The following is a 12500-nucleotide window of genomic DNA, read 5'->3' as shown; positions in this document are numbered from 1 at the left end:
CAGCCATCCACCCCCGAACAACAACCAGGCCACTTATGTAGGCTATGATGAAACCTGTGCGTGGAGCCTCCACAAAAGCATAAAAATGGCCTTTAGGGGGTGATGAAGAGTTTTAGCATGGACCCAAATCAGAATTTATTCTTTTGTTCAGGAATCAAATTATACAGTACATCACTATTGCCATGGCAACCTACCAGCAAAACCCACAATTCATTCATTTCGGGGCCTAACACAAGCCTTACAGGCTTTATATACTCTAGACATTTATGCCAATAGTGTAGATTTTTACTGTTACTGTAGGACCCTTCAAATTAAATGTCATTCACAACAGTGAAATCAAAACCACTAATATTTCTCCACCGACAGAAGCTGCATTTAACAATTGGCGCAGCATAAATTGAAGAAAAAAAAATTCAAGGTAGATTTCTAAATACAAACACCAAGTGCTAAAATAATCAGCTAAAAGGATAAGTTGTCAACAAGGTTATTGTATGTGGTACAAATAATCAAGAGTGACAATGTTACCAGTACAGTTTTAACTGTAGTCTTGATACACTTGTCCACATCAAAAGACAGTTTGTTCACTCTCTCACCTAAAGACTTCAGTGGCTCCTACAAAATGCATATTTAGTAGGTTCAACTTACATCACCCAGTCCTCAAATCCCTGGTTTGTAAATGTGGGCAATTTACTTTTATATTGTTCATATTTGGTTCAGTTCTCAAGTTCCAAAAACTTGTTTACCTTGTATACTGGTCTGCTTCAGGTCAGATTCTGCGCAGACCAGTGCTCCCACTTATCTAAGCACCAAAGGGTTGGTAATGTTCATTGAAGAAGGAAACAAAACAATTGTTGTTCCATCCATCCTACATCAGTCCGTTAGTGAGCTTTTTGTCCTCTTGCCCTGTTTCCCTCCAGTGGAGGTGACGGCATTGCCATTGTAGGATCCTGCTGATACCACAGTATGGTCCTGCTGCTGCTCCTCTGTGTCTGGAAGCTCTTCTTGGATCTGTCGCAGACGAGCCATGGCACGGTCAATAGTGGCTGTGCTTACCAGGTTGAAGTCGTGCATGCTGACCAGATGCAGGAGGAAGTTGCGACAGAGGTTGCGGCGGATGATGTGAGCACCAGTGTTCTCCGCAAACAGCATGATGGCTTGATTCATCTGGTTGTCTGCTATGAATCTGCAGGGGAAAATGGAGAGGAGCTTTGTTCCCAGTGTTTCAATAGACTGATGGGACATGAGTAGCTGTAAGTACAATACAACTACTGTATATGTGACTAAACTGATGCCACAGCTCCAAGAGGTATATTTACATGTGAGGATTACAAGTGGATCTAAATTCTTTGGATTTGGTTTCAATCTGTAGCAACCTTCCTGTTTGACAGCGTGTCATTTCTGCTTTTCAACAGCAACATAATTCTCGTCTGAGCTTAGACAAGTTAACCATCAAAAATAAAACTGCGTGAATACGCACATTACCCAACCCTTATATTGCTTAAATCTCAGCTCCATGAATACTGTATGAGGATGGAGTAATGTCTACCATATCCGACATACCCATACTTCATGACGTGCAGGTTCCACAACTTCATCACTTCTTTCTCTCCCTCATTGACATCTGTGAACTCATCCAGTTGCTGTAAGTAAAAGAAAACCACAAACATTTACAAATTACGGTATGATACAATTAAAGTGATGGAATACCTTGGCACCATGGCCCTGAACACTATAATTTATGTCAAGTTTAAAACCTTGGCTGTGATGTCAGCAAATACTCCAACGCCTGTGATCAGATTGTAATGAAGTTTGGTCTTGAAAGCAACAGAACAACTTAAGGATGATCAATTCATTTGAGGCCTTTCCTGTTTGCCCTGATGTGACATTACTGTAATATTGATAGCAACTACAGCAAGTAATGTTAGCAGGTTCTGGAAATCAATACTGAAGTGATACAAATGTTGTGCAAGAGCTAGCTGAAGAAGTGTTCAATTGGCAATTATTTTTGCTCTGAGCACCTCAAAGTTATTTATGGCGTGTGGGGCTGACCCAAAAGCTTTGACGCTGTTGCCGCGGTAATCCAACACCAACATCAATTTTCCTAAACTTCATTTTCACCTCCCATTCAATATTTTCTTCTATGGGCACCTCAGAAATACTTTTTCCTACCACATTCTATTTAAAAAAACATTGCAAGAGTGATTGTAATTCAGAAGATTAAACATTTTTCCTTTGTTTGATTTCATTACTGGGCTCTTGCTACTTATATAAATTAAGTAAACAGACCTGTATTCATTTTTTTTATTATTTCAGGCTGAATCAATGATACAGTAACTGATAAACAACTACACAAGATGCAGTTTTCCAATCATAGTGCTGTGCTTTCAGCCAATCTCAAAGCATTATGATGTAAGCTAAAGTGTACATTGTGTTACAAGATGACAGCCAAACCATTAAAATTGATGAGCTGTCTTTTCGCGTACCGACAGGATGTAAAGTAGACTCTTATGTTCTCCTTAAATTGAAACACATTTCAACAACATTGTAAACCATCTCAGTCTTTACCAAAGACTTTAACCACCACCTCTCAAGTCAGCCAAGCTGAGATTCTCTGGACGCTTCAGTTAGTGGGAGTAACTAAAGATATGTACATTTATGGGTGTCTCCATAAGTGGTTTGACAACTTTCAACAGTGAAGTCAGACACAATGAGTAAAGGGCTCCTCACCGTGGCAGTCTTCTCTCTGAGCCATTCTGGATCTCTCTCGTCCTCGCTGTCCTCCTCCATCTCCTGGGGCCGCAGGGGCATGCAGCTGTCACTGTGGAAGTAGAGGCGGTTGTGTCCGCTGACATAGGTCCTCTGCTGCTCCAACTCTCCATCCTCAGACTCCAGGAACTCCGACAGACTCGGTTTGGTTCTCTTGGGCCTAGGAGAATGGGGGAGAGAACGCAAATCCCGCGTGTACACAATGAATGTTGGAATTTCAAATCTTTCACATTCTCTAGATATCACCATGTCAGAAATGTAAACTTAATTATATTTTAACCAGGACCATTATTATTTGGAAGGTAGTTTGTGAAAAATAAGATATGAGATTAAGTAGGCCACCACCATGGTTTTTAATGTGTTGGATACATTAAATAAGTATCAAATTGGACTCTGTATAGGCAGAAGGATTGGTATAGATTGGATCCTAGTGCACCTATATCAGAAGTTTGGATTTTAATTTCCCCCACACTTTTATTTTTAAATCACCACACCAGTATACGAAATCTTTTTAGGTTCACCTTGTTGCCAAGTGCCACACACTGCTCATGAACAGTTCATTAAAGTCAATTCATTACCAAACCAAATGAAATTAAATAGAAAATAGGTGATTACATTGTCTGACATGCTTATACTTTGAATTTAAAAACTGCTTTTGAACGGAGGTCACAGGTTTACCTGCAAACCAGTATGTGAGTGACGGCAGTCCTCTTAACTGGGCCATTGCGGCTAAAAGCAAAGCCGGGTTGGCTGTGGATGTCCTGAGGGTTGCCAACGTACGAGCCGTCATAGCACTCATTGATGGACACATCTATCCTTGCTCCTTTGGGGTGAGGCTGCAGATTATAAAAAAAATAAAAAGAGAGAAAGAATAAACATCAGTGAAATTTTACATGAAATTTGCCTGATACTTACTGTGATCAAGGGGAACCAGGAACTCACTGTCAAGGTTAGAAGGGAAAGCCAGATTATGTTTTGGATTAGGGCTGGGCCATAAGGCCAAAATCTTTGTAAGCGAACACAAACCATTGTCCAAATGACGTTAACGCAGTTGGCCACTGTTTCTTTAACATCATGAGAGAACAAAAATATACGATTGGCATATTATCACAATATATAGTCTCATAATCCCTCAGCCCTACTAAGTTTCTGTCTAAAAAAGGGTTGGGTATTGTTTGGGTTTTTTCTGATACCGGTGCTAAAATTTTACTTTTAAAACTGTGCCGGAACCGATGCTTTTAAAAAGTTTTTATTTTATTTTAAAGGATCACAAAATGACAGCCAACAGCATTTAAGAAGGTTTTTTTATTGCTAAGGCCAGAGGGTCAAATTAGATGTAATAACCATAACTTATAATAACCAGTAAATTGCTGCTAAATGACAATCACTAGATGGAAAAAGGGTATTTTAAAATAACTTTGAATGCATCACGAGGCTGGCGAGGCGAGTTTCAAGTGAACGCTCCATGTTTCTTCTTTTTCCAAAAACGGCAGCTTCGGACTGTTACGTCCCGGTGAAATACGGTCACACCGTTTAACATTAGCTGCGAGCATTTTAACCCAATGGTGACCAGAACCCCCACATAGTATCTTTGGCTAGCCCAACCACACACACACACACACACACACACACACACACACACAATAATTACCAAAAACACATTCAGTTCCTTACCACATAGTTGAAGATGAAGCGGGAGTGGGAGAGTTTGAGGTGCTTGAGCAGGCTGTAGAGTTTGCTGCAGTTCAGGGTACACCAGGGACAGTGAAGATCATCTCTTGCCTCGGTTTGCTGCCGCGTGTTATTGTTGTACAAGAACTGAACACGGACACATGACATTGGTTACAAGGTAAACTAGAGAAGGTAAACCTCCAGCAGATGTTAATGGATGATTCTATTCTAGCATAACAGAGTTACTGTCACATTTTGTTACACAAACCCTAAGATTTGAGTGCCCAATAGGGTCACCAGTGTAAGCTATATTATGAATCTTGCGCTAGTCTTGCTAGGCAATGACAACCACGGTCTCAAAACGTGACAGTAATTCCAAACACTTTTTAAATAACGCAACAAAAAAAAAAAAGCCATCTCACCAAAAGACTCTAGTAAATCAGTGCCCCAGGCTCAGTTGTGTTTCTTACTTTAGTGTGGTGTACCTGATAAAATATACGTAGCTTCTGCCGCGGCTCACACAGGACCTGCTCTTTCCTCGTCTGAATGTCTGTGCTGACTGACTCTTTCACTGCTGATGGGAACAGATGGACAGGTTATTTCTTGGTGAATCACCAAATCATGAATCTGATTTGACACATTCAAGATGTATTCGAGGAAATGCAAAAATTGCATAGTTCGCCCCATAACATCAAGACTTGAAATGACAAGCACACACACATATCACTGTTGCTAAAGCCCCTTTCAGACATGGAACATGCAACATCGCTGGCTTACACGGGTCTTATTTGTGCCAATAGTCTATTATGGGTCTGTTCAAAAGATGACAGGATCATTACAGTAAGGGCAGAAATGCTTGGCTGTGTCTTTGGCTCCTTCCTCCTTACTACCACAACAGCTGAAATGAAAGGTTAATTTGCAAAAACATATTTTTTTATTTATTTTCCTAAATATTTTTGTTTTCTTTTAGCAATCCTGGAAAATCAATCAAACTTGCGTTGGATTTTTCTGATAAGACATGTGAAATGATTTATAATTTTCATATATCGTCAATCAAAAAAAATCAAAAACTGGTGTTGGTTAATTTAAGAATGATTTTTGTCTGTTTTTGCAAATTAATTCTTCAAATGTAATAAGAGGAAGGGAACAGTGTGCTTTTTTGCAGTTGTACTAATGTTTTTCTGTGGCTTAAATACCATCATGCATCTTGGGTGCTGAAGGGAGCCTCGACCACACTTGCCTAAGCATCCCTGTAGACATCCCAATATATCGGCTTATACATTTCTTTAATAATTAGAACATATAGAATATGGCTGCATATTTTACACAGCCTGAACCGAGTTAAACACAATAATACACTAGTATTCAAACATTTGCTTGATACTCATAGATACATATTTCTACAAAAACATGACTCTGGGCCTTTTTTTTTTTCAAAAAAGAGTGACATGTTAAAGTTTTCAGCACATTCATGGAACGAAGTTCATGTCTCAAAAGAATTCATCAGCTATGACTCATAGGGTGCCTTTTGCCAGATTTTGTTACAAATAGACCATCCCACACCAATATCACAGCGGTGAAAAATGCAAAACTATGACCATTCAACTTTGCTCAGAGAATCTGGAATGAATAAATAATCTTCAGTTCTTTGCTTGGTGTCCTTCATGAAGAGGTTTGCAGCTATTTATAAAGCAGAAGGTGGAATTGTTAACTATTAATGTCCCCTCCATTATCTGTGGATTTTTTCTGCCTCCTGCTCTTAAATGTTACATTGATTGCAATTTAAGATGTCATAAAATTAACTTTCAAATACTGCGGTTTCCACACAAACAATATTAATAGAAATCCTCAACATCACAGCATATTTCTAATTCAGCCACATCCTAAAACAGTCAAGCTACCCTGTGGTGCTTTTGAACTTACTCATGAGGGCAGCTCGGTGATTGCTGGTTCTAGTCTCCATGGGGCTGGAGCTGTCGGAGTTGCGTGTAGCAAGGGGTTTGCCACGGGAGCAGTGGACTTTCCGCTAGCATCACCTGTCCAACGCAGCATAAACTGCAATGTGGGGCCCTGAGAAAATGTCTCAAATGGTGGCAGTCTCTGTGGGACAGCCAATAATGGTCAGTAATGTGGTGATGTGAAGAGATATGATAAGATATGAAAGGGAGAGCCAAAAAAGGAGAAAACCCTCACACGCTTCATGCCAACATGTACAAACCCTACCATACCTTTCCATCAAGAATGGTTTCCCACGTAGCTCGCTTCTTGCTGACAGGGCTGTCCTCCATCCCTTGCATCGACACCTCATATTCCCCATCCAGCAGCTGCAATCTCCTGCAGAGAACAGGTCAAAAGCAGGGATTTTAAGATACAGTCAAAAGGAATGGCAAAAGTGATATTAAAGCTTAAAACCTTACCTATTCTTATCAAAGACCGTCATCTGTGCAACAAAGGTCTCTGTGGTCTCTCCCTCATCTCTATGGGATGAACTTCTCTTCTTTCTACTAGGGGTATCTGTAACATCTTTACACACAAAAAAATAAAGATAAGAGAAAATTCATATCCAACCAGCAACTGTTTTAGTTACATCCAGAATTATTTTATTACATGATGCGTCCAGAGGAAGACTCCTTGCAACCAGCAGCGTACTGTGGCCCACTCCGGCACTATTATAGTCTGCCTATGCTGATCTGATTACAAAATGCAGTTTTCAATCATTCCTCCCAATAAAAACAGTACTACGGCAAAAACAGAGCACAAAAAAGTTCAACGTGGATTTCCTACCAATGTTCTCGTTGGCCTCTCCGTTGACCAGACCATTAGTATCCCTCCTCCCTGTGCGTGACACCCTGAACAGGAGCGAGTAGGACTTGACCATGTGGCTGTTGCTGGGCTCAAACTCGTTGCTGGATACCAGTAAGGAAGGGTGGGAGCCAGGCTTGGTTTGGTTACTGTCAGGATTCAAAGGCACCTGCTTTTTACCTGTAGGCACTTGCTTTATCGGGCAGCTGACATCCTGAAAGAAAATAACCAAACTTATTTAAGCAAGATGAAATAACTTGCTACTTAAGTGAGCGACTGCCTCAAAAATATTTTACTTTACCTTGCGTTTTTTATGGCAGACTTTGACAAGTAGCACCTCTAAGGACACAGAATTTTGTTCATTTTCTGAATTCTGAGATGGCTTTTCTGTATGGCAACAAAAAGAGTTCAGTGTAAATCACTTTGTTTATTTTGATACACAACACAATCCAAGATAACATTAAGTGGAATACAAATTTTATTGGTATCTCTATGTAAGGCTGATAATCTATTGGTAGACTATACAAAATGGTTCTGCGTTACTTAGTAAGTGTCCACTCCTTTTGTTACCAGTAGTAACATGTTTAAGCAAACTACTGATTCAACACAAATCTTTAGCATGCTAGCAGTGATGACTGAAGTTGGGTGATATCATGGCAACACAGCCATTCATTCTTCATTCTGGTTTTCATCTTATTTTGTATGTAACACAAAAAATCTGAATACATAATTAACAGTATCCAGGTTCTGCATGCAGTTGTGTCTTGACCTCTCACCCATTATATTCTGTACAGAGAATGATCAGGAACACGAATGAGGTGTTGCCATTGGGGTATAAAATCAGCACCAGCAAAATGTTGGTAAAATATGCAAATGGGTGGCAGATATGCTTCCCTCATCAGCCAAAACAAAATGGTAATCTATTGAGTGTCTGGTACAATTTGAACATTCAATAGCCATTTGGCTGGTGGACAAAAGTTAATTTTGAACCCTGGTTGCCATGCAACATTATTCCGTTATACCATGTGGTGTAACATGCACCAGGACCAAAGACCTGATGATAACCAGTATACTAGTGTGCATGTAAAGTACACTCAATGGCAACTAGTTATTGACCTGACAACAATGAGAGCATGACTAAGTTTAAAAAAAAATTCTGATGCATTTGTGAGTGTTTCCTTTTTAACACAAATATACAACACACAGGTGCTGAGTAAAATCTTCTTACCATCCTTATGGAAGAACCCAGTGAAGGTTAATTGTAGATGTGAAGACAAGCTGAAGAACCAACAGAAAAATGGACAGGTGAAATTGGGTCACCTCAAGTGCTCAACTATTAATATGAATGGTCATAAGTTATGTCAATACGGTCTATCTGGTATTTTAGTCCCTAAATGTCCAGCAATAAAAAAGGGGCAGATCAACTCCTGTACAGCCTCATTACCTTGGAGAATCCTGCTCTCCCTTCATCCTCTCAACTGTCTGCAACATATCATCAACTTTGAATGTTTTCCTGGAGGAAGGATAAGTCACACAGGTTCAAAAATAATTCATTAATACTGTAACATAACATAAATTAGATGATTATAAACATTGTAGGTATGAATCACCATTTTAAACTCTGTTGGTGAATCTTCATATATATCAAAAATAGCTTAACTGAAGACACCATCCGATTTCATTTCATACCTTTTGGCATTTGTTCGACCGTTTCTGTGAGAATGAAGGTGAGAGTCCTGTGCAAAAATACGGGCTGAAAAGGAAAAGAAAAGAATGAATCACTCATTTTAAGTAGGCTGACTAATCAATGCATTGACTTTAATTCACTTACTGCAATTAAATTCCTAGTGCGTAGGAATCTGTATATCTGAGTTGGTTCTGAAAATAGAAAAAAGTGTTATGGTACGTTTAGTTTGGACCCTATCGCACAGTTCCATCCCATCAATACGTTTCCTGGATAACTTAGCAATGTTTGACCAGGAATCCACTTAAATGAAACAGGAGTACCACTACTAAAGAGCTTTTCTTGTTTTACAGCTTCTGGTTTGAGACCAACGTCTTAATCAGTCTGCTGTCACTTTCACTGTGTCAGCATCTGAGACTCTACACCATATTATTACTAATACATGTCAAAAGAAGGTGCGTTAACAGTGGTCGTTGATTGAGCAAAACACCCAACAACCAAATAAAAACTGAACACATGTTTAACAATTCATGAGTTTTTGATTCCAGAATTGCTATGTATAAAAGTTAGCATTAGATTCGTTTAACTTTAGTATAAACAAACAATACCCGGAGCTCCTAAGAGTGCCAGATAAACCATGGAAGCCTGTCAACCAAAGCAGTTATTGAAAACTAAATACCGGTAAGTAACAGTGAGTTAAGCGGGTAGCTAAATGTTTAAGTGCATGGGAAAGTTATTATCGTTACCAAACTAGAAAAGTTGCATTAGAAAGTGGCGAGTAGTGAAATCTCACTTTCAAAGGCCTGTAGGAACAGCTCATGGTCGGCCTGAATCTGCTCCATCTTCGGCTTCTTCACAGAGTTCATCATGCTGAGAGGCGGGGTACACAGCGCCGTAGCTTTGCAACTCGCCGCACTCATAATATGACCGGAGTTTTACGAGTGAAACAACAGCACATGCTAACACATACATTATTACAAAACAAATGGTGTCACTACAACATGTAGCTTAGCCAGTAGGCAAATACTAGCGTTAGCAGTCGAGCTAGCTAGCTCAGCTAAAAGCACGATGCTAACATGTTAGATAGTGGTATTTCAGCGTAGTATCTATTCGTTTAGTCAGACTACGATTAACAAAAATCCAAAAATCGGCATGTCGTAAATATTGTGCATATATAAAAGAAACCCACCCTGGCCGATGGCATTAATTGTTAGCCTCGCTGCCTCCAGCACAAGCCTGGCAGACTCAACAGCAGAGACCCATGAAGATGAAGAGGAGGCGACGAGACGCTGGCTACTTTGCTAGCAATGCTAGCATGGTTACTAGAAAAAACAAACCTCCGTATGCCTGAGGTTCCCCTGCTTTCAGCTGTCACGAATATCGTTTGATATCGACACTGGTTGGAGTATTCGGATCAAATTGTGATTATTTATCTGTAATTTATTGTCGGTGTTGTTTCCTTCAATTTGTACTGAACAACAGCCAGTAGTCAGGTGTCAGCCAATAGAAGATGACTAAGAGAATCCAGCGCTGTGTTGGCTGCTGATCTCCGGAGATGACATACAACCGCTCTCGCTCTCTGCGATTTTGCGGGAAATCGAGTTTATCAGATATTATATATGTTTATTAAACATAGCACCTTTTATAGAACCAAGTTAAAAAAAAGTGCTTTACAAGAGTAAAATTTAAAATAACAGAAAAGACAATAAACACAACCAGCATTAAAAAGGAATGAAATAAATTTGAAATAAAAAAATATAAAACGAAAAAACACAATTTTTCAAAGCGTTAACAGAGACCACAGAACGCATGACAATAAGAAGGGCGTTCCACAGTGTCGGACAGATGTCTATGGTCGGAGCCACCACTTCAAAGGCACGCTCATTGTTTTTTAGCAAGTGCGAGGGACAACCGTAAGCCCTCGAGACCTACCGGTACTACCCGTATTATATAATATATTATAATATTATCAGAGATATTTTTAAAACATTATCAATGACATACCCTGAAACTAAAACCTCTTGAGCAGCTCCTTCAGCAGCAGACTGATACCCCCACGGTGTTTATGAAGGAGGGACTATACTGTCAGACTCTACAACACCTGCACTACTGCATAGTGTTGTAGTTTTGTTCCTGTTTTTCATTTAATCCACACACTCTCTGTATATCTTTATCTGTATTTATATGTTCGAAACAAGTACTTAATTTTTCCTATCATTCATGGTCACTGGTAAATATAACTTATATTATGGTTACCTACTTTTGCTTTATAAACTTTAATTACATATTCAATATAATCTAAAGTATTATCTTAGATTATCTATCTTATTCATTTGAATTAACTTGAATATCATGACTGTACTGTGTTAAATTTTTTCAGGAAAAAAAACTATAGTCTGCAGTAAAGTCATTTACCAGTCAAGAGCTGAAGTGCTTTACTATAGTCCCAACTACCACTGAAACTGAAATTAAGAACAGCAAACACTGTGCGTACAAAAAATATGTACAATGATAACAAGACGGCAAATAATAAGAGGAAATACTCTTTCCAAGGGTTCGTCAGATATATTTCTGCACGACTTAGGACCTCTTCATGTTCCTAACTGATGACATTTATGGCATTTTATTTGTATTAGCATTAACCGAGTGTTATCAAAAAGTAACATATATAATAATTATGAGATCATGCCATTGAAAATCAGGTTAAGAGTTTGTGTTATGCCACCAACAGCACGAAACAGTATGTGACTCCTAAATCAGAGGATTAACGTTAGCTGGTTTTAATTTGGTTTGCCCATTGACTTTAGGTTTTGCCACACTCTCACTCATCATTTGATGTGTTTCTGACGGAGCTATTTGCAGACGGAACCGGAAGAAGAGCGACGAATCACAAACTTCTACACATTGTGAGTGTGTAGGAGGGAATCAACTCAAGTGCTTACGTCTCATGTTATTTCAGTACAAAGTTGACATTAATAATTTTAATATCACCAAATAGATATAGAACGGCGGCGTCGACAAGATGGCGGAGATCGTTCAACACGGATTGAGGAGAGAATTCCTGAGCTGGAGCAGCTGGAGAGAGTGGGGCGTTCACCAGAGAAGAAGAAGCATAAGTAAGACGACATAATCTACTTACCGAGTGTTCCAGATGTGTCTCGTCAGAGGAAAAACACACCACTATACAAAGGGATTTCCTGTACATTGTGAATTGATTTTGTCCCCACCCACCTGAGAATCACTTATCTTTTGTTTTTTGTTTTGTGATCTTTTTTACTGTCTCGTTGACCTCACTATACTGAAGAAATATAAAACGGATAAAAGCAACACAAACCTATAAAATAAACTTAACACAATGTGTCCTGTTTTTCACAAGGTGCTGATAATGCAACAGCCTCCATATAACATCTATGGGTGTATACTGCCATTTTATGATCCACACTAGAATCCCATACAACACACACACACACACACAGACATTCATTACATACTGTACATACACACAACATCTTCGGTTAGTAATTCAGGCACAGTAGGCTAATTCAAGTTTCAATTCTCCCATTTCCATTTAAGTGTT

The 12500-nt window shown here is 39.2% G+C and overlaps 1 protein-coding gene across 1 annotated transcript; it reads right to left on the bottom strand.

Annotated features, from left to right (window-relative positions):
* Window positions 1-711: 711 nt before the first annotated feature.
* On the bottom strand, window positions 712-9792 carry LOC116677843 (polycomb protein suz12-B-like). Its single transcript, XM_032508074.1, is given in 18 exon segments — window positions 712-1183; window positions 1561-1640; window positions 2728-2926; window positions 3445-3602; window positions 4441-4584; window positions 4923-5011; window positions 6361-6441; window positions 6444-6537; window positions 6666-6771; window positions 6855-6960; window positions 7222-7453; window positions 7541-7626; window positions 8468-8517; window positions 8684-8752; window positions 8929-8962; window positions 8965-8992; window positions 9071-9117; window positions 9717-9792. Coding segments are annotated over 18 exon segments (1992 nt in total). The 3' UTR covers window positions 712-870.
* Window positions 9793-12500: the final 2708 nt, after the last annotated feature.

Source organism: Etheostoma spectabile, unplaced genomic scaffold, assembly GCF_008692095.1.
Source record: "Etheostoma spectabile isolate EspeVRDwgs_2016 unplaced genomic scaffold, UIUC_Espe_1.0 scaffold00006055, whole genome shotgun sequence".
In the NCBI taxonomy this organism is placed as follows: Eukaryota; Metazoa; Chordata; class Actinopteri; order Perciformes; family Percidae; genus Etheostoma; species Etheostoma spectabile.
This window is presented reverse-complemented; position numbering and strand designations above follow the sequence as displayed.